Source organism: Moschus berezovskii, chromosome 27 (genome assembly GCF_049115385.1).
Source record: "Moschus berezovskii isolate FMDL1 chromosome 27, NW_MosBer_1.0, whole genome shotgun sequence".
NCBI lineage: Eukaryota > Metazoa > Chordata > Mammalia > Artiodactyla > Moschidae > Moschus > Moschus berezovskii.
In genome coordinates, this window is record NC_142486.1 from 39501376 (window position 1) to 39525728 (window position 24353).

At 46.6% G+C, this 24353-nt stretch overlaps 1 protein-coding gene across 1 annotated transcript; it reads right to left on the minus strand.

Moving 5' to 3' along the window:
• Positions 1 to 686: 686 nt before the first annotated feature.
• Positions 687 to 7483, minus strand: ZNF174 (zinc finger protein 174). Its single transcript, XM_055409330.2, has 3 exons — positions 6276 to 7483; positions 5105 to 5315; positions 687 to 1875 (listed from the first exon to the last, which is right to left on the minus strand). Exons 1-3 carry the CDS (start codon positions 6681 to 6683, stop codon positions 1274 to 1276), a joined length of 1221 nt encoding a protein of 406 aa, XP_055265305.2. The 5' UTR covers positions 6684 to 7483; the 3' UTR covers positions 687 to 1273.
• Positions 7484 to 24353: the final 16870 nt, after the last annotated feature.

A 24353-nucleotide genomic window follows, 5' to 3' on the forward strand; every position in this document is an offset into this window, starting at 1 on the left:
CGAGGAGACACAGCAAGAGGACAGCCTACTACGAACCAAAAGGTAAAATAAACACCTTAAAACTCTTCTTCTGAACACTGTCTTTAGCCTGGACAGCCCCATTTCATATGAACTATGCAGCTCTCTGCAGCATCACCTCCTGGGCTCTGCCATTTCCTGAGACTGTGCCTCTCGCAGGTTTTTGTGACTCTGGCCTCCCTTCCACTGCTGAAAACACACTGCTCCTGTTCTCCCAACAAGGCTGATGTAATTGTTGGAAAGGGGACCTCAGACTAGTCTGAAGGGCCACCAAAAATGATGGGGCAAACCACTGGCTCCCATTAATTATCTCCTGGCCCAACAGACAAAATGTTTTGTCCTCTTGCATTCAACATACTGCCACCTTTTGTCATTCTTGAAACTTAACTGAGACATAATTTACATGTCGTAAAATTAATGAACGTGTCAGTGATTTTTAGTACATGTTCTGAAATAATTTGGTTTTAGAATATTTTCATCATTCCAATCATTTTGTTGTGCTTAAAGCTACTGGCCTGAGTGAGAAAGGACACAGGAAGGACTCCCTTTGCATCCCCTTAGCAGTCTTACTTCTGGTAGCTTCTCCCTATCACTACGGGTGGGGGCTATGGCAGCCATGATTTTATTTCACCAAATCAAAAGTGCTTTGATATGAAAAGATCCATCAGTGTGTGTATGTGTGTGTTTATTTTGTTAACACCACCAATACTTGAAGACCCCTCCTCACACAAGCAGATCCACACTTCCACTTCACACATCTTCGTTATGAACAGCCAGGAATGACAGGAAGAATATTAGGGGATTTACATTCCAATGAACTTCTGCCTTGAAATTCTTGCGGATCACTCATCTTTATTAAAAGAGTGCGCGCATGATAGATTGTCGGGTATGGAAGCAAATGCGTAACTCTATGTAAGATTTATCCTTGAACATAGTTAGAGGATAAATAAAGCAGCAAGGGGGATAGTTAACATCAAGGTGTGGGGCACACCTGCAGGATCGTCCTGATTCTCCCTCAGCAGGACTCCCCGCTCTCCACCAGACACCCCAGTGCTCTCTGACCCAAGGCCCAGACCTGCCACTTCTTCCCCATCACCAGACATGTCAGGTCCCCTTCAGCCTCCTCCTGGACAGGCACCCTTGCTTTCTTCCTCGTAAGTCACGCAGACAGTCTTTGTGATTTACATGCGAGTGAGGGGAAGAAGGAATGTGAGTGCCTTCCCTGTGAACAGCGAGGATCCAGGCCTGCCTACCCTTAGTCCCCATGGTGGAGCCTGTGATGCTGGTGAAGGTTGGAGCTCTGGCGAAAGCTTTTCCCACACTGACCACACTGGTATGGCTTCTCCCCAGTGTGGATCCGCTGGTGCAGCTTCAGGGTGGATTGCCGGCCAAAGCAGTTCCCACACTCTCCACACGTGTAAGGCCTCTCCCCCGTGTGGACGCGCTGGTGCCTTTTCAGCTCTGAATTCCATGTGAAACTTTTCCCACATTCATCACATTTGTAAGGTTTCTTTGCCGAGCGGGCCGGCTGATGACTGAGACGCTGCAGGCGGCTGCTCAGGCTCCTTCTGCTCCCCTTGCTCTTCTTCAGCTCTCTCAGTGGGTGGCTTTTCAGGGGGGCGCTGATGTACTCCAGTTCCCTGCAATGTCTCTGGTAGTGAGCAAAGGGCTTCTGGGCGCTGGGGGGGCTGACTTGCCTCTGGGACAGCCGGGGCTCACTCAGACTTGCCCCTCTGGGTTCGGGACTCTGCAGGCCACTCCCTTTTGGTCTGCCCACTGACAACACACATGGCTTTGCCCCTTTAGCCCCTTCCTGCTGTGGATTCTCCTTGTTGTCACTTTTCGTCCTGGGGGTCTCTACAATTAGAAAGAATATGCTTCATTTCTGGACTTCGAAGAAAGAACCTCAGCAAAAGAGCTCTGAATACACACAAAGTTTCTCGAAGTGCGGTTCTCCACTGGGCTGCTCACATTAGATGCATCTGGGGCAACTGTCAACAAGCAGGCTGCCCCTGCTTCCCCACGGCTGCTGGGTCAGAAGCTCTGGAGGTAGGGCCTGGAAGTCTGCAGGTAACAGGGGTAGCCTGGGGGTATTCTGACTTATATTAAAGTTAGGGACTACGTTCTCCAACCCCTGCCTCCTTCCTACCTTTGGGAAAAGGCTTAGGAAAGGAGAAATAGGGGAAAGCAAGCCCATCAGAAACTTCAATACTACAAATACACTCTCACTTATATGAACACTGACCACCAGTCTCTCTTCAAATAATGATAAATCTAGTGAGTGTGGTGTTTTTGCTCATTACAAGGTTGACAGATAGCATATGTCAACTGGGATATGGGCCAGTCATGTACCCTAATTACAGAAACTCTGTAACTTCTGACTACCAGGATTAAGGGTCAGGAGAGAAATGAGTTCGAGTGGCCTGTGGGCAAGTTGGAGGATTCCTGCCATGTGGAAGACCTATTCAACATGGCAGCCATTAGCCACATGTGGCTACTGAGTACTTGGAATATGGCTTGTGTGACTGAGAAACTGAATTTTTATTTAACTTTAAATTCAGATTTAAAAAGCAGCCCACACAATTATGGTCAATTGCTTTTCAACAAGGTTGTCATGGTAATTCAATGGGGTAAAGATGTCTTTTCAACAAGTGGTGCTGGAACAACTGGATTTCTATATATCACACAATGAAGTTGGACCCTGACTCACAACACAAAAATTAACTCAAAATGGATCAAAGACATAAAAGGAACAGCTAAATCTCTCTCTCTTTGAATAGAACAAAGGTGTAAGTCTTTGTGACACTGGATTAGGCAACAGTATTTTAGATACATCACCAAAAGTACAAGCAAACAAAAAGATAAATTGGACCTCCTCAACATTCAAAACATTAGTGCTTCAAAGGATACTATGAAGAAAGTGAAAAGACAATCCACAGAATGGGAGAAAACATTCGAAAATTATATATGAGAGTCTGGTGTCCAGATTATGTAAAGAACTCTTATAACAACAATAAAAAGACCAACCTAGTTTAAAAATGAGCAAAGGATCTGAACAGACATTTCTCCAAAGAAGATATATTAATACAATTGGCCAACAGGCACAAAAAAAGATGCTCAACAGCAGTAGTCATGAGGGAAATAATTCAAAATTTCCAAGAGACTCCATTTCACACCTAATAGAATGGATATAATCAAAAGCACCACCAGTAACAAGTGTCAACAAGGATATAGAGAAACTGGAATCCTCACAGACTGCTGGAAATAAAATAGTGCAGCCACCTCGGAAAAGTCCAACATCAAAAAGTTAAACAGAGAGTTACCAGAGGACCCGGGCTTCCCTTGTGGCTCAGCTGGTAAAGAATCTGTCTGCAATGACGGAGACTTGGGTTCGATCCCTGGGTTGGGAAGATCCCCTGGAGAAGGGAAAGGCTACCCACTCCAGTATTCTGGCCTAGAGAATTCACAAAGAGTCGGACACAACTGAGCGACTTTCACTGTCACTTTCACCATAGGACTCAGCAATTCCACTCCTGGAATTGGTACTGGAATTTCTCTTGGTAAAGACCCAAGAGAAATGAAAACAGACACCCGCACGAAAACTTGTACATAAATGTTCACAGCAATATTATTCATAACAGCTAAAAAGTAGAAACAACACAAGTGTCTATCAACTGAAAACTAGCAAAATGCCCACAGAGTGGGCTATCATTCAGCCCTAAAAAGGAATGAAGTACTGACACATGCTGAATATGTTAATCGCTCAGTTGTGTCCAACTATTGACAACCCCAGGGACTGCAGCCCACCAGGCACCTTTGTCCATGGGATTCCTGAGGTAAGAATACTGGAGTGGGTAGCTATCCCCTTCTCCAGGGGATCTTCCTGACCCAGGGATCGAACCCGGATCTCCTGCATTGCAGGCAGATTCTCTGCATTGCAGGTAGGTACCATCTGAACCACCAGGGAAGCACGCTGCTATAACATGGGTGAACCCTGAGCATGAGACTCCATCCACTCGGATCAAATAAAAGGAGATGGAGACAGCATGCAACCCAGTTGCCTCTGCTAAGGCAGAAGGGAGTACGTATGGTACACTTTCTTCAGGAACATGAAGGCCAGGTTATGGGGCAGGACCTCAGCCTGGACCACAGAGCCTTCCTGATGGTTGCCCTAGGTCTCCATTCCTGAGTTTTGAGAATAATCAAATCAAAGTGTTTCATTAATGGCACAGGAGGAGGAAGAGGCAGAAAATAATACCAAGACAGTCTTTTTTCTCTAATGAGCAGAACCTTGTTTAGGGCCTTTCTAAACTTGGCCACCTCATGCGACGAGTTGACTCACTGGAAAAGAGTCTGATGCTGGGAGGGATTGGGGGTGGGAGGAGATGGGGATGACAGAGAATGAGATGGCTGGATGGCATCACCGACTCGATGGACATGAGATTGAGTGAACTCCGGGAGTTGGTGATGGACAGGGAGGCCTGGCGTGCTGTGATTCATGGGGTCGCGGAGAGTCGGACACGACTGAGCGACCGAACTGAACTGAACTGAACTGAAACATGGGACCGTTTTAAGTGATGAAACTCAGCCACAGCTTGAATGGAAGTTCATCAGTAGTCATATGTGAATTTGTCTTCACTGTGGCATCATTGACTCAATGGACATGAGTTTGAGTAAAAGTTGGGAGTTGGTGATGGACAGGGAAGCCTGCTGTCCTGCAGTCCATGGGGTCACAACGAGTTGGACATGACTGAGCAAATGAACTGAACTGATCAGTAGCTCTGAAAGGGACAGAAAAGCAGGCACTAAAACAATCCTCTTGTGTACTGGACTGTCAAAGAGTCATGAAAAGAAATGGTAACAGCACACTTACATATAGTATTACTACCATTCTAACTAATGAAGTTTGTTAGGGAATCAAGATCTACTGTTACATACAATGGAGCAAGCGTCTTTTCTCCAGATGCCTGCTCCATCAATATTGAAGAAAAGCTCAATACCTAGTCTGTGGCTTTTCAGGACCCTGAGATGCTTTGATAGAGACGAAGTGCTGATGAGAGGGAGAGAAGACACACAGAGTGTTTACCTGTCTCAGTCAATCTGGAGGTTGGTTCCTGGAGGAGCAGGGATTTTTCCCAATGAGGGGGGTTCCGCTGATCCTGAGATCCTGCTTGGGATGTCTCCTCCCTGGGATATCTCCTGGGAGTTTGTGGTTGAAAGTCTGGCAGTTCCTGTTCTCCCAGCTGGGATCCAGTTTTCTCCAAAAGCACCTTCTGGCCCTCCATACAAACAGCCACCTAGGAACAAGTCCCTCGCATTAGAGAACAACTGGAGGACTGACTTGAGGGCAGCTTGACCTCTCACTGCTCTGTAATGACTATTGTTCCCTGGAAATTTCTGATAATGTCTGGGGGGGCGGGGTCTGGGGGGGTAGGTGTCAATCTTGATAGAGACTGCTGAAACTCTCAAAGGGAGCAAAGGGAAGGATGTGTAGAATGACCAAGAGGAACCTGCTCCAAATCAGCCAATACTTCCTGAGTAAATGTCCCCACAGCTTGGTCCCTTCTCAAGGTCTGGGTCAAAATCATCAGAGAGCAGGCACAAATATCAGGGTCAACCATGCAGGGTTCCTGTGCTATACTGCCCTGCTTCTGCTGTAAACAGGCTCTGTAGGATTAGGAAGCAGTATGAGAAGAGGCATTAAAAACCACCCTTATCTATAAATTATTCTGCCCAAAACACTCCTGATTAAGGAAATCTAAGTAGTGATAGGGCTCTAAGAGAACTGCCCTAACCCTGTTCCCTAACTGCTTCCTCCCTAGGCCCCTGCTGGGGTCTAACTTAGGGGTGGGGGTTGGAAGGAATACTGGCCAATTGAGCTGGAGTTCCTTGAGTCAAAGGCAATATGCTGGGACAAGAGTTAATAAAATGCCCCCCAAATCAAATTCTTACCAACAGTATGACTCTTGTCTACTAAGAATCTTGATTGTAGGAAAGCTTCAAGAGAGATGGGTGGGGGGAGATCTGTCAGCAAAGATTCAAGAGATCTACTTTCTCACTGGAGTGCCTGTGGCTGCGTTTTCTGAAAACTTGTTACACCTCCCCTCCCAGCAGGGGTGAAGGGAGTAGGGTTCCAAACAGAGGCCAGAAGCAACGTTTGAAATTCTGGACTCCTTTCTCTAGGGAGGGGTCCAGAGACCAAACACGAACCAGATGAAAAAGAAATCCTGGGGATGACAAGAAAGTACCCTCCTTACCCACTGCTTTGGTCCCTTGGCTGCTCGATGAAAATCTTCCACAAGGGTCACGATCTCCTTGCTGTTCACTGGACATCGATGCCTGGCCCGAGCCTGGATCTCCGCGGGCAGGATGTTCAGGAACTGCTCCAGCACCAACAGCTCCAAAATCTGCTCCTTGGTGTGCACCTCGGGCTGCAGCCACTGACGGCACAGCTGCCGGAGGTGGGAGAGTGCCTCCTGGGGTCCAGACGCCTCTTGATAACAAAACCGTCTAAAACTCTGGCGGGAGAGCTCAGGATCGGGGCAGTCTTTTTGCAGAGCGGGCTCCCGTTTTTCTTCTAGCTTTGCTATTATATGTCTCTCCTGCTTGGAGGAAGCCTGAATATGGGACTGCGAGCTCAAAGTTATCTCCATCTTAGCCGCCATTTTTGGGCTCAGGAGCCAGCTTCTCTCTCCTTGTAAACAGGTCAAGCCTTTGGAACCATGGCCCTGAATACTAGAAAGATGCTAGAAACGAAGGTCCTCTGAGGATGTTGGAAAAGAAAGTATGCAGACAGAGGCTCCTCGTTAGCTGGCCTTGACCCCAAACTCCTGACGACAACACAGTCCCTGGGAGTGGAAAGTTTTTGTTTTCCTGCCAGCGTCTTGAACTGTCTTGCAAAGGCGAAAAGTCATAATGTCCTAAAAGGAAACTGGGGAAAATATTGCTTTCATTTTAGCGACAAGAACAACAGGTCTCAGGGAAATGCGCAACGGAACCTAATGGGCTGGCAGGAATTTCTGAGAAAAGTTCAGATTGTCATCCAGGTAGCCTACACCAGCTCTCTCGCATCCTCCTCAGGTCGACCTCCGGCATCTCGCCGGGCGCTACAGGGCGAGCCCAGTCAAGCCCCGGCGCACGCCGAGGGTTGGGAGTTAGCGGAAACCTCCTGCGGGCGAGCAAGGTACACGGAGGCGCGCCGGCTGTTCGCTCCCGAGGCACCGAGGCCCAGCCGCTCCGGCCTCTGAGGACGCCGGGCTTCGCGCCCCAGCTGGCCCGAGCTCGGCGAAGCTGCAGCACTCTGGCGCGCGGCTCGATTACGTGGCCGGTACGAGCTGGGGGTGGCGCCTGCGACGGCAGCGCGATAGACAGTCCTGCAGCCTGCGCCCACCTGCACGCGACTCACCTCTCTGGGGACCCGGGAGCCACAGCTGGGGGCGGGGCAGAAGCCTCTCGTCGCGGACACTCCCACGAGCTGCCGTGGAATTCTGTCACGGGAGGGCCCGCCTCCTCCGCAGAGGGATTGGCTCCTCGGAAGCGGCCTAGCTCGCCTATTGGCTTCTGAGTCTACCGATGCTGGCCGCTGTCTCAGTGCAAGCCGGGAGTTGCAGTCCGCTTGCACGACTCGCGAGCAAGCGCAGTGGATCGATCCGAGCCAGCGCTGGGGGCGCCGACTTCCGGCCGGGTGGCTGAGCGAGTCTGTGGAGTCTAACCGTGATCGCTCAGCTTCCTGGAGGCCCGGGGCTCTTCGCTGGCAGTCGTCGCAGAGGCGGTTGGGCCAGGACTGTCCCGATCCCTTTGCTCGAGCGCAGACTCCCTCTGGCCAGTGACTCTGCCCGTCTCGCCCCCGCTAGTGCAGCGGCAGTCTGCGGACTTGTTTCCTAGTCTTCAGCCACAGGTCCTAACCCTAGCACCGAGTACTCAGGGGGGCATCCTGGATGACGAGTGAAAAGTTAATCGGCCCGACTCCACATCCTCGTTCTACTTTCCGCTAAGCCTTTTGGCTGTCGCCAGAAACACATTTTTGAGAGAGGAGTATTTTTAAATGAACTATGAATGGGATATTAGGAATCAATTAGAGTGCAGGCTCCGCCTTCTGCATGGAACTAGGGTAGCAGTCATTGAATGATTCTTCATCGAGAGAAGGTGTGGGGTGTATGGAAAGGTCTAAGGCAAGGAGTGTAGTTTCTAGACCTGGCCTTGCTGCTGAGGGACTATGCTCGGTGACGCTCCTTCGTTAAAAAGGACTGCTCACAGTGCAGGGCTTTGGAAGAAAGGCAACCTGAATCCGTTTTTTATTCCTATAAACAGACTTGGGCCTTTGGAGGAGTGGAATGGAAAGTGGCACATACTTGTGGAAAGCTTCTTACATCCTCCCAATTTAGCAATTTCCAGGAAATTTGAAACTTTTCTCACCCCAGCTGGATGTAAAACCCCAGAGAATTCTGACTGGCCCAGCCTATGTGAGTTGCCCACTCCTGGGGTTGGAGGAAGGGTACTGTAAGGAATAGCCCCACCAGAGACAGTGGAATAGAAAGGGACTTTTTCACAAAGGGAGAAGATGCTTCTGTCAGAGGTGGGGAAGGAATGCTGGAAAATAAATGCATTTCTTATCCACACTGTGTGTGTGGTGGTGGTGGTGGTGGTGGGAGGAGGGTGTGATATTTATGAAGAGGTTAATACTTTTCTCTCCTAAGAAAAAGGAATTGGGAAGCTGGATCCAAGCTTCTGAGGGTAGGCAGGACAGGGACAAGCCACAGGCACGTGGGGAGAATGAGTAAGGACAGATGGATGACACTGTGAGGAACCATTTGGGAATTCATCCACAGAAATCGGGCTAGCGAGAAAATGATGCTTTTTGATATTTTTGGTGCTTTGGCTCCTTGGCTTGGATTGAAGAAGGAGTAAAGGAAAGGACAGAAATAAACAGTAAGAACTACAGTGAAGGAATAGGGGGTGGTTTTATGTTGTCTTTTCTTCCATTCTTCTCAGCCTTGCTTCACAGTTGAGCCTTTTTCAACTATGAGTCTGGGTCTGCCCATCTATGACAGGCTCAGGTCTCTGATTCCAGAAAGACACATTTCACTGGTATCCAGGAGACCTGCTTCCCAGTGATAAGAGATGGAATCTGAACTGCAGGATGGCAGTGACAGCCAGTGAGCCAGCAGGTTGAAGCAAAGCATGACTGCAATAAAGAGCCCCCAGGCTCAACCATCCCCAAGCAAGGACTCCACATAGGACAGCAACCAGCCCTGCATGGCAGGCCATAGCCCTGATTATGAAGCTTCCCATCAGCACTTTCAGCAGTGCTGCTTCCAGGAAGTGAAGGTGAGGAACACCTGGTCCCCATGAGAAGGCAGCTGGCCCCCATAAAGGTTTTAGCAAACTCTGAGAACTCTGCTGTCAGTGGCTGAGGCCTAAGATACACTCAAAAGAGCAAATCCTAGAGCTGCTGGTTATGGATCTGTTTCTGCCAGAAAAGGTTCAGAGCTGGGTGAAAGAGCAGTGCCCAGAGAATGGTGACAAAGTTGTGGCTCTGGTTGAGGATGTACAGAGAGCGGCCAGGCAACAGGTGAGAAAAGGCAGTCAGAACCCTGTGGTTTTCGTCATGAAGAAGTTGGTGTGAGCAGTACAGGAATCCAGTTACTGGAGAGGTGCTTAGTTGAGAAATTCCAGAATTCATCTGCTGCCCAGAGAGTGTTATTAATAGCTATATTGCATTGATCCTATGTCCTTCCTCAATGGGAAGAATTTCTCATTTGCTGAATTAACTTAGACATTTATATATTCAGTGAATGCTTAGAGTCACTAATTAAAGTGGTAAAACACTCATTAGAGTTCTCCAAAACAAGGCCAGGGAAAGAACAATTCTTCACTCAGCAGGTCAGGAAAATTAGAGATGTTGGTGAATTTAATCTCTCTTGCTAGAAGGTTCCTTGAAGGAGTGTGCCATGTGTTATACACTAAACAATGTCACACTGGAGCCAGTCCCTGCTATCTGGATTAGTGGTCAGTTTGAAACAGTGATTGAGTTTCACATGATACCCGTATGTGGAGGGAGAGACTCAATCTGAGATCTGATCAGTGTAACATTCTTGTATATTTTGGAAGAAGAGGGTGGTGTGAAAGGCATAGGAAAAGGAAAAGTAACATGAAGCCCGCTGGCACTCCGAGTCTGCATGGCTGGATTGGGATGTGCTTGTGTTTTCTAGGGAGAAGGCGGATTTGCATACCAGCTGTAGGAGGAAGAGTTGGGCGGGGGGGGGGGTTGTAGATAAAATTTCATAGGATTGAGGATTGAGAGGTTCTGACATAATTTGGAGGGAGGAGCAGTGTGGTGATGATGCATCGGAAATGGGGGAGGTTAATATAAAATCCGTGGCTGGGGGACTGTTGATAGTAACTAGGCTGGATGCAGAAGGGCAGGAGAGCATCTGTAAGAAGTCAGAGGAGACTAAGCACAGCAGAATCCCTCTGTTATCACAGTCATCCTAGACCCCTTGCCACTTCTGTGTGGACCATCTCTCCCTACTGTCCACCACCTCAGAACCACACGCATCATGTGAATGACAACAGCTCAGGAAGGTAAGCGTTAAAACAGCTCTTTGAAACCCCTTAGGGAGGGGAAGGGGAGCAGAAGTAGAAATGAGACTCCAGCTGCCTCTCATCATCTCTCCTCTGTCACTTTAGGCAGGAATTTGTAGTGACAGATGATGGGGTCTGTCCCCAGGTCCCGGAATCTCGGAAGGATCTGAAAATGCCCATCGAGGAGACAGCTCTCTTTGGGACAGCAGAGAATCACTGAGATCCCACCCCAAAGAGTTGGACTAGACTTAGTGACTAAACAACAAACACCTGAACAGGGGGTTCATCCAGGGGAATGGACTATGAAGGGGCCACAGAGCTCAGCCCAGAGACCGTGGGGGCAGTCAGAAGCTTAAGCAGGAGCCTCCACACTCCCCTGGGGCATGAGGGACAATCATCTACTGGAAGTGCAGGTCTGAGCTGGAGTTGGACCCTGGCCTCCAGGTTAAATGCCTTAGAGATACATCCAAAAATCAATATTTCAAATTTTAGTTGATGGTACTAGCACTTAAAATGGGGGCAGAGATCCTTTGTGTGTTAATTTTTTTTTATTACAGTTTAATGTTATTGCCTCTGAACCAGGTATTATTAAAGCATGTTGACCTCACCTTCTGCAAAGCAGTTCTTCATGAACTTGAAAACATAACCCCTTCTCCATCTAGCTTAATTCCTTCCTAAATATATTTCTTCTACTTTTTTTCTTCCATGGCTCTTTTTTTTTAATTTGTCTTAGTGTTTTAGAAAAATTTTAATCAAAAATTTAACTAAAATTAATTGAGGTGAAATTAATCACCTAATGTAAAATTAACCATCTCAAGTGAACCATTCAGTTGCATCTAGTACATTCACAATGTTGTACTGTGATCAGCTCTATCGTGTTCCAAAACAGTTTCACTCCCTCCCCCTCCACCTCTCCCAAATAAACCCCATGCCCATTAAGCAGTTGCTCCTCATTCTCTCTCTATGGATTTGCCTGATTTGGACATTTTACAGGAAGACTCCTACAATACATGACCTTTTGTTTCTAGCCTCTCTCATTTATGTTTCCAGTCTACAAAGTATCACTTCTTGGTCTATTTTTAGGGCTGTGTAATTTGCCAACAAAGGTCCCTCTAGTCAAGGCTATGGTTTTTCCAGTGGTCATGTATGGATGTGAGAGTTGGACTGTGAAGAAAGCTGAGCGCCGAAGAATTGATGCTTTTGAACTGTGGTGGTGGAGAGAAGACTCTTGAGAGTCCCTTGTACTGCAAGGAGACCCAACCAGTCCATTCTAAAGGAGATCAATCCTGGGTGTTCATTGGAAGGACTGATGCTAAAGCTGAAACTCCAATACTTTGGCTACCTCATGCGACGAGTTGACTCACTGGAAAAGACTCTGATGCTGGGAAGGATTAGGGGCGGGAGGAGAAGGGGACGACAGAGAATGAGATGGCTGGATGGCATCACCGACTCGATGGGCATGAGTTTGAGTGAACTCCGGGAATTGGTGATGGACAGGGAGGCCTGGCGTGCTGTTATTCATGGGGTCGCAAAGAGTCGGTCACGACTGAGCAACTGAACTGAACTGAATATGCCATTGGAGAAGGAAATGGCAACCCACTCCCGTATTCTTGCGTGGAGAATCCCATGAACAGAGGAGCCTGGTGGGCTACTGTTCATAGGGTCACAAGGGGTCAGACACGACTGAGTGACGAAGCACAATATGCCACTGCATAGTCAAACCAAGGCTCTGTCTTTATAAGTCTCCTTCTGTGAAGCACTTTGGCTGCATACATTTCTGGATTAGCTAAAGGCTACTGCTGCCTTTTCTGCTTAATTCAAAACTGTCATTACAGGTTACTAAGTAATTTTTTAAAGCCACCTCATCTTTATGTAACTCAGATCCTAGAGAAAAACACTGTGTCTTCATGAGGTTCAAAATGGCAAGCTTCTGTTGATGAAATGGAAAACCTTCTAAGAGTTTACCTGCTTTTATATTTTTCAAGTGAAGTAGATATACTATCAGTATCTCTGAAAACTTTGCTGTTTAGAATTTATTTTACTTTAAATCCTTGGGAACATCTGTGCTCTTTGGTGTCTGATTTCTGAGGCTCAGGGGTCTGAGTAAAGGGGACAGGACTCACCATGTTCCATGTTTGACTCTGGCAGCTCACTGTGCCCACAGGTGGCTCAGATCCCAGGTAGTGAAGCCTCCCCAGGGGCCACAGACCTCTGAGTGTCCTCTGAAGTTCTGCTAGTAAGTTAGCAAAATGTACCATTTCCTTTGTATTATTCTTGAAGGTGGGAGTCTGAGAAAGAGTTCATTCTCTTGGTCTGAAACACTAAAAGGATTGAGTTTCTGTAGTATTTTTAAGAGCATTATGATTATCTCTGGGTGGTTGGGCAAGGAGACATTCTCTCCCCCCGCCCCCACTATATATATATATATATATACCATGCACATATTTCTTTAAAATGAAAATAAAACTTTTTATTTTAAAAAAGCTATTGTGTCAGGAGGGATCTAGTAAAAGGAACTTTTTAACACCCAGGCAGGCCATTGGCTATGGCAGTGGCTCTGAAACCTGACTGTGCACCAGACTCACCTGAGGGCGTGTTAAACAGAATCCAAGGCCTCACCCCAGAGCTGCTGATTCTTTAGATCTGAGGTGGAGCCCAGGAATATGTGCTCGCAGGTGCTGCTGGGGCTGCAGGCTTTCGCACCCCACTCACAACCTCTGCTCCATGACCGTTATGTGGAGACTGCCCTCTGGCAGTGGCTGTTTTCTCCCCTAGCCTGGCTTACTCCAAAGGTCTCTGGGAACCTTCCAGAGAAGAGGGGTCTTGGAGACCAGGAGACAGGTGCTGGGGCCCAGGTGAGCTGTGTTTGACACCTTTCATCTCTTTAAGTTCCCATTTCACTCACTCTCCCTGGAGATGTTGGAAAGATTATTATGTGGTCCACTGAGTTTCTCTTGGGTTGTCCCCTTGTTCTGTCCACTGACATCATGACATGGCTCTTTACCCACCCTGATCCTTCTCTGGGAGGCCTGACCTCCCCCTGCTTTGCTCTGTCCCTGATTTGATAACCATGGTCCTGTCTCTGCCCCAGTGACAACCTGGCCTGGATCAGAGAACACGCAGAGACCCCAGATAGTAAGGGCAACAGGGCAAGGGAAAAGCCTAAGACTTCTTCCACAAGGAAGACTAGAGTGAAAGACCACAAGACACCAGCAACTGGGGAAGAAAAAAATCAAGGGTGAAGCACAAGAGCCTGACTCAGCAGATGGGACCAAGGCAGGCAAGACAGAGACATCAAGAACAAAAGAGAATCGGAAATGGGATGATACAAAGGAAGAAGAAATGAACGAGCCTCTTCCAAGGTCCAGGTAAGTGTTTGGGCGCTCCAACCTAAAAAGAGGCTGGGCATGCATGCCAGTGTCAGGAAGGCAATGAGGAGGTTCTCCAGGGAGAGTAAGGAGAAACCTGCATCCCATCAGAGGATGAACCCCCGGAGGCTTCATACTGGGAGGAGACCTGAACACATCTCCTATGTGGGAAAAACTGCTCTCACTGCTCTCAGAGTTCTCTCTCTCACCACCACCCAGTCCCCAAACTGGAAAAGGCTTCTAAATGTCATGAATGTGGGAAAAGCTTTAGTCAAAGTTCTTATCTTGTTCGACACCAAAGATTCCAGATAGAAACCTCCCAAATGCAGTGAGTGTGGGAAAGGCTTCAGCGAGTGCTCCAGCCTCACTGCCCCCTTGAGAACTCACACAGGGGAGAGACCCTACCAGTGTGGGAAATGTGGGAAAAGCTTCAACCAGAGCTGCAGCCTCACTGTTCCCCAGAGGACCCACATAGGGGAGAAGCCATATTCGTGTGCGGTCTGTGAGAAAAGATTCAACAACAGCTTCCAGTTCATCACTTACGGTGAGTCCACGTCAAGGAGAGCCCCACACTTGTGGGCAGTGTGAGAAAAACTTCAGCAACGGCTCCCCCTTGAGAGCCCACGAAAACCCCACACGAGGGAAAAGCCACACCAGTACTCTCAGAGTGAGGAAAGCTTCACTAAGAGTCCTGACCTGAATGGTCTAGTGGTTTTCCCCACTTTCTTCAATTTAAGTCAGAATTTGGCAATAAGGGGTTCACGATCTGAGCCACAGTCAGCTCCTGGTCTTGTTTTTGCTGACTGTATAGAGCTTCTCCATCTTTGGCTGCAAAGAATATAATCAGTCTGATTTCGGTGTTGACCATCTGGTGATGTCCATGTGTAGAGTCGTCTCTTGTGTTGTTGGAAGAGGGTATTTGCTATGACCAGTGCATTCTCTTGGCAGAACTTAATTAACCTTTGCCCTGCTTCATTCTGTAATCCAAGGCCAAATTTGCCTGTTACTCCAGGTGTTTCTTGACTTCCCACTTTTGCATTCCAGTCCCCTATAATGAAAAGGACATCTTTTCGGGGTGTTAGTTCTAGAAGGTCTTATGGGTCTTCATAGAACCGTTCAACTTCAGCTTCAGCATTACTGGTCGGGGCATAGACTTGGATTACTGTGATATTGAATGGTTTGCCTTGGAAACGAACGGAGATCATTCTGTTGTTTTTGAGATTGCATCCAAGTACTGCATTTGGGGGAGAAGGCAATGGCACACCACTCCAGTACTCTTGCCTGGAAAATCCCATGGATGGAGGAGCCTGGTAGGCTGCAGTCCATGGGGTCACTAAGAGTCGGAAACGACTGAGCGACTTCACTTTCATGCATTGGAGAAGGAAATGGCAACCCACTCCAGTGTTCTTGCCTGGAGAATCCCAGGGACAGGGGAACCTGGTGGGCTGCCGTCTATGGGGTCACACAGAGTCAGATACGACTGAAGTGACTTAGCAGCAGCACTGCATTTCGGACTCTTTTGTTGACTATGATGGCTACCCATTTCTTCTAAGGGATTCCTGCCCACAGTAGTAGATACAATGATCATCTGAGTTAAATTCACCCATTCCAGTCCATCTTAGTTTGCTGATTCCTAGAATGATGATGTTCACTCTTGCCATCTCCTGTTTGACCACTTCCAATGTGCCTTGATTCATGGTCCTAATATTCCAGGTTCCCATGCAATGTTGCTCTTTACAGCATTGGACCTTGCCTCTATCACCAGTCCCATTCACAACTGGGTGTTGTTTTTGCTTTGGCTCCATCCCTTCATTCTTTCTGGAGTTATTTCTCCACTGATCTCCAGTAGCATATTGGGCATCTACCAGCCTGGAGAGTTCATCTTCCAGTGTCCTATCTTTCTGCCTTTTCATACTGTTCATGGGGTTCTCAAGGCAAGAATATTGAAGTGGTTTGCCATCCCCTTCTCCAGTGGACCAGATTGTGTCAGACCTCTCCACCATGACCCGGCTGTCTTGGGTGGCCCCACACGGCATGGCTTAGTTTCACTGAGTTAGACAAAGCTGTGGTCCATGTGATCAGATTGGCTAGTTAGTTGTCTGTGATTGTGGTTTCAGTCTGACTGCCCTCTGATGCCTTCTCTCAGCGCCTGTGGTCTTACTTGAGTTTCTCTTACCTTGAACGTGGGGTATCTCCTCTCAGCCGCCACCTCTGACCTTGGATGTAGGGTAGCTCCTCTCGGCCGCTCCTGCGCTGTCACAGTCTTATGACTATACAGTGGGAGTGAGAAACAGATTTAAGGGACTAGATCCGATAGACAAGAGTGCCTGATGAACTATGGACAGAGGTTCATGACATTGTACAGGAGACAGGAATCAAGACCATCCCGAAGAAAAAGAAATGCAAAAAAGCAAAATGGCTGTCTGAGGAGGCCTTACACTCCCACTCCTGGGTGTGTGGTGATCAGGGAAACTGGGATGCAGCTGCTGGACTCCTGGCATTCTTCGAGTGCCTCCACCCTCCAAACCACCTTACCCTCTAGTCTGCTGGGCAGGAGAAGGAACCCAGAGTACTAGAGCACCCGGTCCTTGCCTGTCAGTGTTTTAGGAGTATCTGGAGCAGACGGTAAGAACTGGAGAATATCTTCAGTTATTCATTCATTCAGAAAATATCTGATTGCCTCTAAAGTTCCAGGTATTACACAGAAGCCAAATAGAAGGCAGTGAGCGAAACACACTGTATTTTCCTTCCAGAACCAGCCTCAGTGGGCCCCTCAGAAATAGAGTACATCGGGCAGCACCACCCAGCCCGCAAGCCCCAGGATCTGAGTCCCAGCTCTGCAGGACCACTCTTCCAAGCTTCCAAGTTCTGATGAACCCAACCTTTCTCCCGTAATCCCGCTGCTCCCTGTGTGGTCACAGCTTCCTATGGTTACCTGCTCTGTTCCCTTAGTGTCGACATCCCACTGACAAATCGGCCTGATCACTGCACGAGCCCCTTGAGAATAAATTTGAAGTAGGCTATACAAAAGGCAACATCCCAGGTCTATCCATTTCCTCTGGTGTGTATCTTATACTCCTGGTTTGCTTCAGCCCTTCAGATACCAATTAAAAAGCCCAGTTTCCCCTGTACATTTACTACTGGGGCTCTCCATATAGTGTCAATACCTCCCTTCCTCCCTGAAACATTTTAACTAATTGATACAATTTTTCAGTTGACAGTATTCCTTTTATCTCAAGGACTGCTAGCCACTTCCTACAGACAAGATTGAATAAATATTCTTACAACCCAGAGTCCACTGAAGTCTATACACCTTGCCTTTTCACACATATGCTCTGGTTCCTCAGCCTAAAATGGCAGATGGGGGTCAGAGCCAAAGCCAGAGCCAACCTTTCAGGCCTCCTACCAGACTTCTCTTGTCACCTCCCTTCTGCCTCTTCTGTGAGGGACTGCCTTCCCAGTCAGTTTGGGGACAGCCAGGGCTTCTCGAGTCCTGGGCCAGACTGTGCCCATGTCACTGCTGACATAACAGGCAAATTCTTGCTTTCATCATCATCAGCTCCAGCTTCCGTGCAGTCCTGTTGCTCATCTTCAGTTCGACTTCTGGGTAGAGACCAAGAAAAGGACAGACAGGTTTCACATATGCAGGTCACAGGATGCTAGCATTTAACCTGGCTACTCCCTGTGGTATGGAAGTTACCCTGCAGGACTTTGAACTTATGCCACCCTGTTCTGGCATCTGGAGGAAGCTGTGCTCCTGAAAGTGCTTTGGCATTCCCTGTACAGTTGGCCATTCCAGTGGCACTTCTGGAGTTTTCCATAAATTGGGGATTTACTGAGATTTGCCAATAAAGTCTGGGTTTCCTAGTAGTCCCAATGCACACCCGCTATCATGGGTTAAGTGACTTGCATAGTGACTAAGTGAAAGAGCTAGATTTTGAACCTGAGTCAAATCAATTTCAAAACCTTTAATTTTTCACTCTTTCAACATTCTGGCTACTAATTTCTGTGAAACCTTGGAACACAGACCTTATACTACATGTTCAAACCACCAGGGCAGCCTTGTTGTGGCAGGGGCCATAAGCCCAGCCTCCTTGGCAGGAGGAAGGCACAGCTGAGGTTTCATGTCACACCCATTATGACCAACTACCTCCCAAGGATGCTGTCATCCCTGGCACTAAATTAAGAGCTAGTTAATCACACAGTATAGATTAGACATGATCCTAAGAACTTTTGTAGCCTAAAGTGAGAAAAAGCAGAAAGAGACCAATTAAAAGAAACAAAAGGAGAAATCAGAGATCTCACTTTTTGCAGAGGATGGTCAAGAGGTACCCCTTCCATGGAGGCATGGTATGTGTGACTGGGTAGAACAGAAGAGTAAGAATCCCAGTGCCCTGCCTGACAGAGGCAGGGTCTTATCGGTCTGGCCAGCTAGGCCTCTCCAATAAAAACTTCATCTCCACTTCACTTTGCTAAGTTTGGGTAAGAAGGCACAGATTTTTTTCTCCCGTTCAAGTCAGTGTTACCTAATGGAAATCCTTTGCTTATTAGGTGGATCCAGTGTCCAGTCCCCAGCTCAACTCCATAGTAACTGATATTAGGGAAAATATTCAACTTCTCTAACCTACTTTTTGTCACATGAGCATGACTATGCTGGCCTTGCAGCATAGAGAAAAAGATTAGAAATGCTATTTGTAAAGCATCTGGCCCAGTGCTTTGGCACGTACGAGATGCAGAGTAAATGGTTTGTGGTGATAGTAATAGAAGCTCCACCTTAAAGGAACTCCTCTGTAGCATATCTCACTACTTGATATATATTTATTCATTTAATGTCTATCATCTGTATAAGAATGTAAGGTTCTTGGAGAATGGGTGATTTGTTCATTGCTGAATCACAGCACCAGATAAATATTTTGTAAAGGAATGAAAGGGCGAAACAAGACAAGGAAGTCTGGGTCTTAACATCTGATTAACTGGGTGTCCAGCACTTAAGCGTTATAAAGACTATGAAAGGAGACAAAGGCTGGTCTCTGGCTGAAATGTCCCTGAGCTCTCTCTTTCTCCCCTTAGTGTCCACGCCATGGCTCCCGGCGGGATTTCCGCACTTCACCACCATTGACATTTGGGACTAGTCAGGTCTTTATTGTCTGTGTTGGTGGGTGGCCTATGAATCATAGGACGTCTAGCCACACCCTTGGCCTCCACCTACTAGCTATGAGGAGAACCTGCCAGTCCTGACAATGATTGCAGATTCTGCCAAATATCTTTGAGGGGCAACATGGTCCACGGTTAAGAACCCCTGGTCTTGGGGCATTATCATTAGGCCAGGCTGGTACAAGGGTCTCCCATCTGCCACGTGGTCTTCCTATAGAGTGAGCAGATTCTTGACTTTCTACAAATCTAATCCAATTGAATAAACTGCTCTGCTCAAAAACCTTCAAGACTACTTAAGGCTGCTGAAATAAGCCAAGACCACCTAACTTGCAGGGCTCTCCCTTGCATTCAAGACCTAATCTACACCTCCAGCCTCACTGCCCACTCTCCTATACACAGCCTACAATCCAGCACAAGTGAGCTGCTCCCATGTCTTGGAACAGGCTCTGTGATTTCCAGCCTTACTGCCTTTGCCCCTCCCCATCCAAACGTCACAAGACATGATTTCATTCTTTCCAAAAAAACTGAACACTGTGGGCTGCTGGTCTCCATTCCACCCATAAGGTACCTGATGTCTTCAGTTCAGTTCAGTTGCTCAGTCATGTCTAACTCTTTGCAACCCCATAGACTGCAGCACACCAGCCTTCCCTGTCCATCACCAACTCCCAGAGCTTGCTCAAACTCATGTCCATCGAGTCGGTGATGTCATCCAACCATTTCATCCTCTGTTGTCCCCTTCTCCTCCCACCTTCAATCTTTCCCAGCACCAGGGTCTTTTCAAATGAGTCAGTTCTTCACATTAGGTGGCCAAAGTATTGGAGTTTCAGCTTCAACATCAGCCCTTCCAATGAATAATCAGGACTGATTTCCTTTAGGATGGACTGGTTGGATCTCCTTGCAGTTCAAGAGACTCTCAAGAGTCTTCTTCAACACCACAGCTCAAAAGCATCAGTTCTTCGGTACTCAGCTTCCTTTACAGTCCATCTGTACATGACTACTGGAAAAACCATAGCTTTGACTTGAAGGACCTTTGTTGGCAAAGTAATGTCTCTGCTTTTTTAATATGCTGTCTAGGTTAGTCATAGCTTTTATTCCAAGGAGCAAGCATCTTTTAATTTCATGACTGCAGTCACCATCTGCAGTGATTTTGGAGCCCAAGAAAATAAAGTCTGTCACTGTTTCTACTGTTTGACCCATCTATGTGCCATGAAGTGATGGGACCGGATACCATGATCTTTCTGAATGTTGAGTTTTAAGCCAACTTTTCACTCTCCTCTTTCACTTTCATCAAGAGGCTCTTTAGTTCCTCACTTTTTTCCATAAGGGTGGTGTCATCCGCATATCTGAGGTTATTGATGTTTCTCCCGGCAATCTTGATTCCAGCTTGTGCTTCCTCCAGCCCAGCATTTCTCATGTTGTACTCTGTGTACTGTGTACTCTTTATACCCATACACAGTAACATTTGAACTGTGGTGCTGGAGAAGACTCTTGAAGAGTCCCTTGGATGGCAAGGAGATCAAACCAGTCAATCCTAAAAGAAATCAACCCTGAATATTTATTGGAAGGGCTGACAACAAAGCTGAAGCTCCAATATTTGGCCACAGGACTTGAAGAACCAACTCATTGGAAAAGACTCTGATGCTAGGAAAGATTGAGGGCAGGAGGAGAAAGGGGTGGCAGAGGATGAGATGGTTGTATTGCATCACCAAATCAACAGACAAGTTTGAGCAAACTCCACGAGATAGTGAAGGACAGGGAAGCCTGGCGTTCTACAGTCCGTGGGGCCACAAAGAGCGGGAACTGACTTAGCAACTGAACAATAACAACACAGTAATTTATCCTGACATCAATCCTATAAAGCCAATTCTGTTATCATCCTCTAGATGAGAAAATTGCAACAGTGTTTAAGTGACTGTGTAATCACAGAAGTAGGACTAGAACTCACTTCTAACCCAATGCTTTCCCCCTACATTTTAATTTTCATATACCAAAAGTACTGCAAAACATTCTCACTTAAAAAAAATGAATTCTCTCATCTCTTGTCTCCAAAATTACACTCCCTCTCCAGAGGAAATAACTGTGTAGTGTGTGTATCTTGCTGGACCATAATCTGCAATTTTGCCTGCTTAGTACATCTTCAAGCTTTTCTGTTTCAATATATCAACCTCATTTTTTTTTAAACTCCTGTCTTTGGCATTCCCCATTATGAGTTCACTCTTAAGTCATTTTCCTTTTGATGAACATTCATATACTTTCCTAATTTTCACATGTGTGTGTGATTCTGGATTGGGATATTCTGGATATATTTTGAAGAGGGAGCTGATGGGTTGGGATGACAGTGTGAGGAAAAGAATAGTGGCGGCTTCTCCCTGCCTTTATTCTGACCCTACTTCAACCATCTATCAGTTATAAACAACCTGGTTGCACAGTGAGAGTAGCTCTCCAGCAGCATATAAATGAGAGAACTGGGATGTGAAATAGACTGATACACCTCCTCAGGGTAAATATTCCACCTTTTGATTAAGTATAACTCATCTTTGATAGATCAGTTCCAAGCACTCGAACATGCACTATCTGTTTTGATCCTTACATTGTTCCTGCCATCTACTATATTCATTTTTCAGATGCTGGAAAAAAGTGTCAGGGAGGGTTAATAAAACATAAACCTGGGACATCTTGATGTGGAAGCAAGCAAGGAAATGCTCAAGGAATATGAAGACAAGTCAAAAAAAACAAAAGTCAGCTTGAATGGACTCCCAGTGGTTAAACAGGGGAGAACAATATAATGATATTAACAAGTTATAAACCATAGAATAAAACAGGAAACATTGATTCTGTAAGATATACATAAATAAAAAGAATAAACAGTTTAATTAATATCAGGATATTTAAGTAGTTTCAAAGTGCGTGTGCACATGCTAAGTCGCTTCAGTCATTTCCAACTCTTTGTGCCCCCATGATCAGTAGTTTGCCAGGCTCCTCTGTCCATGGGATTCTCCAGGCAAGAATACTGGAGTGGGTTTTCATGCCTTCCTCCAGGGGATCTTCCCAACCCAGGGATTGAACCTACATCTCTTAGGTCTCCTACATTGATAGGCGGGTTCTTTACCACTAGTGCCACCTGGGAAGCCCCAGTTTCAAAGTACTTCCCCATAAAATACTTAATTACAAAGTAGGGAATAATGGAACAATCTTACAGACACCACCCTCACTTGGTGATCCAAGTAACATCATTAGTAATGAGAGACATTGAAATTTACACCACTCATCTTAGCCTGCTTAGGCTGCCACAACTGACTACCATAGACTGAGTGACTTGAACAACAGGAATTAATTTTCTCACAATTATGGACCCTGGAAACCCAAGGTTAAGGTTCTAGAAGAACTGTTTCTGGTGAAGGCTTGTTTCTGGCTTACAGAAGCTTGCTTTGTCCACACTTGGCCTTTGCTTTGAGTGTGTGGAGAAAGACCTTCCTCTCCTTCCTCTCTTTGTAAGGTCACCAATCCCATTCGGGGGGTGGGCACACCCTTAGGATACCACTTAACCCTAATTACCTCCTAAAGGTCTTATGACCAAATGTGATTAATTGTACTGGGGCTTAGGGCTTCGATGTATGAGTTTTGGGTATGGTAGATAATTCAGTCCGTAGAATCACCTGAGAGCATGCAACGAGAAGAAGGCAACATCACGTCTGAGGAGTTCCTGACAAAGATAACCTGAATCTAACTATAAGGAGACATAAACTCAAATAGAGATCAGTTCAGTTCAGTTCAGTTCAGTTGCTCAGTCGTGTCCGACTCTCCGCGACCCCATGAATCACAGCAGGCCAGGCCTCCCTGTCCATCACCAACTCCCGGAGTTCACTCAAACTCATGTCCACAGAGCCGGTGATGCCATCCAGCCATCTCATTCTTGGTCGTCCCCTTCTCCTCCCGCCCCCAACCTTTCCCAGCATCAGAGTCTTTTCCAGTGAGTCAACTTGTCGCATGAGGTGGCCAAAGTATTGCAGTTTCAGCTTTAGCATCAGTCCTTCCAATGAACACCCAGGATCGATCTCCCTTAGAATGGACTGGTTGGATCTCCTTGCAGTACAAGGGACTCTCAAGAGTCTTCTCCAGCACCACAGTTCAAAAGCATCAATTCTTCGGCGATCAGCCTTCTTCACAGTCCAACTCTCACATCCATACATGACCACGGGAAAAACCATAGCCTTGACTAGATGGACCTTGGTTGGCAAAGTAATGTCTCTGCTTTTCAATATACTATCAAGGTTGGTCATAACTTTCCTTCCAAGGAGTAAGCGTCTTTTAATTTCATGGCTGCAATCAGCAACTGCAGTGATTTTGAAGATATGTCCCACTAAATAACTAGATTTTTTAAAGCGTCAGGGTCCCAAGAGTGAAGAGAAGATGGAGGAACCATTTCAGACTGACAGAGACTAAGGAGACACGACAGTTACATGCACTGTGTGATTTGGAACAGAACCCTTTTGCTATGAAAGACACAATAGGGACAACTGATGAAAGCGGAACGGGGTCTCAGGATTAAATAGTATAATGTACTGATGCTCATTTAGTAATTTTGATGTCTACATGGAGGTCCTATAGGAGAATCTCCTTGTTTGTTATAGATACACCATAAAATATTTGAGGGAAGACAGAGTATCATATTGTCAACTTACTCTCAAATGATCTGGGGAGGGGAAAGCCCTTTATACCATGCTTCTAACTTTTCTGTAGGTTTATGATTATTTCAAAAAGAAAAAAAAAATTTGGAAGAGGCACCAGTTTTAGAGTCGAATGCATTTGGGTCTGATTCCCAGTCCTACTACTGTGCGCTATGAGCATGTTTCACTGTGGGCTACAACGTGCTCATCTTAAAATGGGGGTGGTACAGGTTATCATGAGGATTAGAGGAGCTGATTCATGTAAAGAGTTTACATTGTTACCGAGCCCAGGGTAAGTACTCAGTAAAGTCAATGTGTTCAAATCATCTATATAGTCAAATAAAGGACCTTTTCACCCAATCATTAGCCTGTAATTTCACACTCACATAATAGAGCATAAGTTTACCAAGCCAAAGTCACTTTTCAATTCCTATTTCTCATCATCTCCTTTATTCCAACATCTAACCATAGCCATGGAATTGAACTTGAAGGCTGTGAAGACAGGGGGAGAACTGACTATTTTCACTGGAAGTTTCAAAACTTAGTCACTGAACTCATTTTG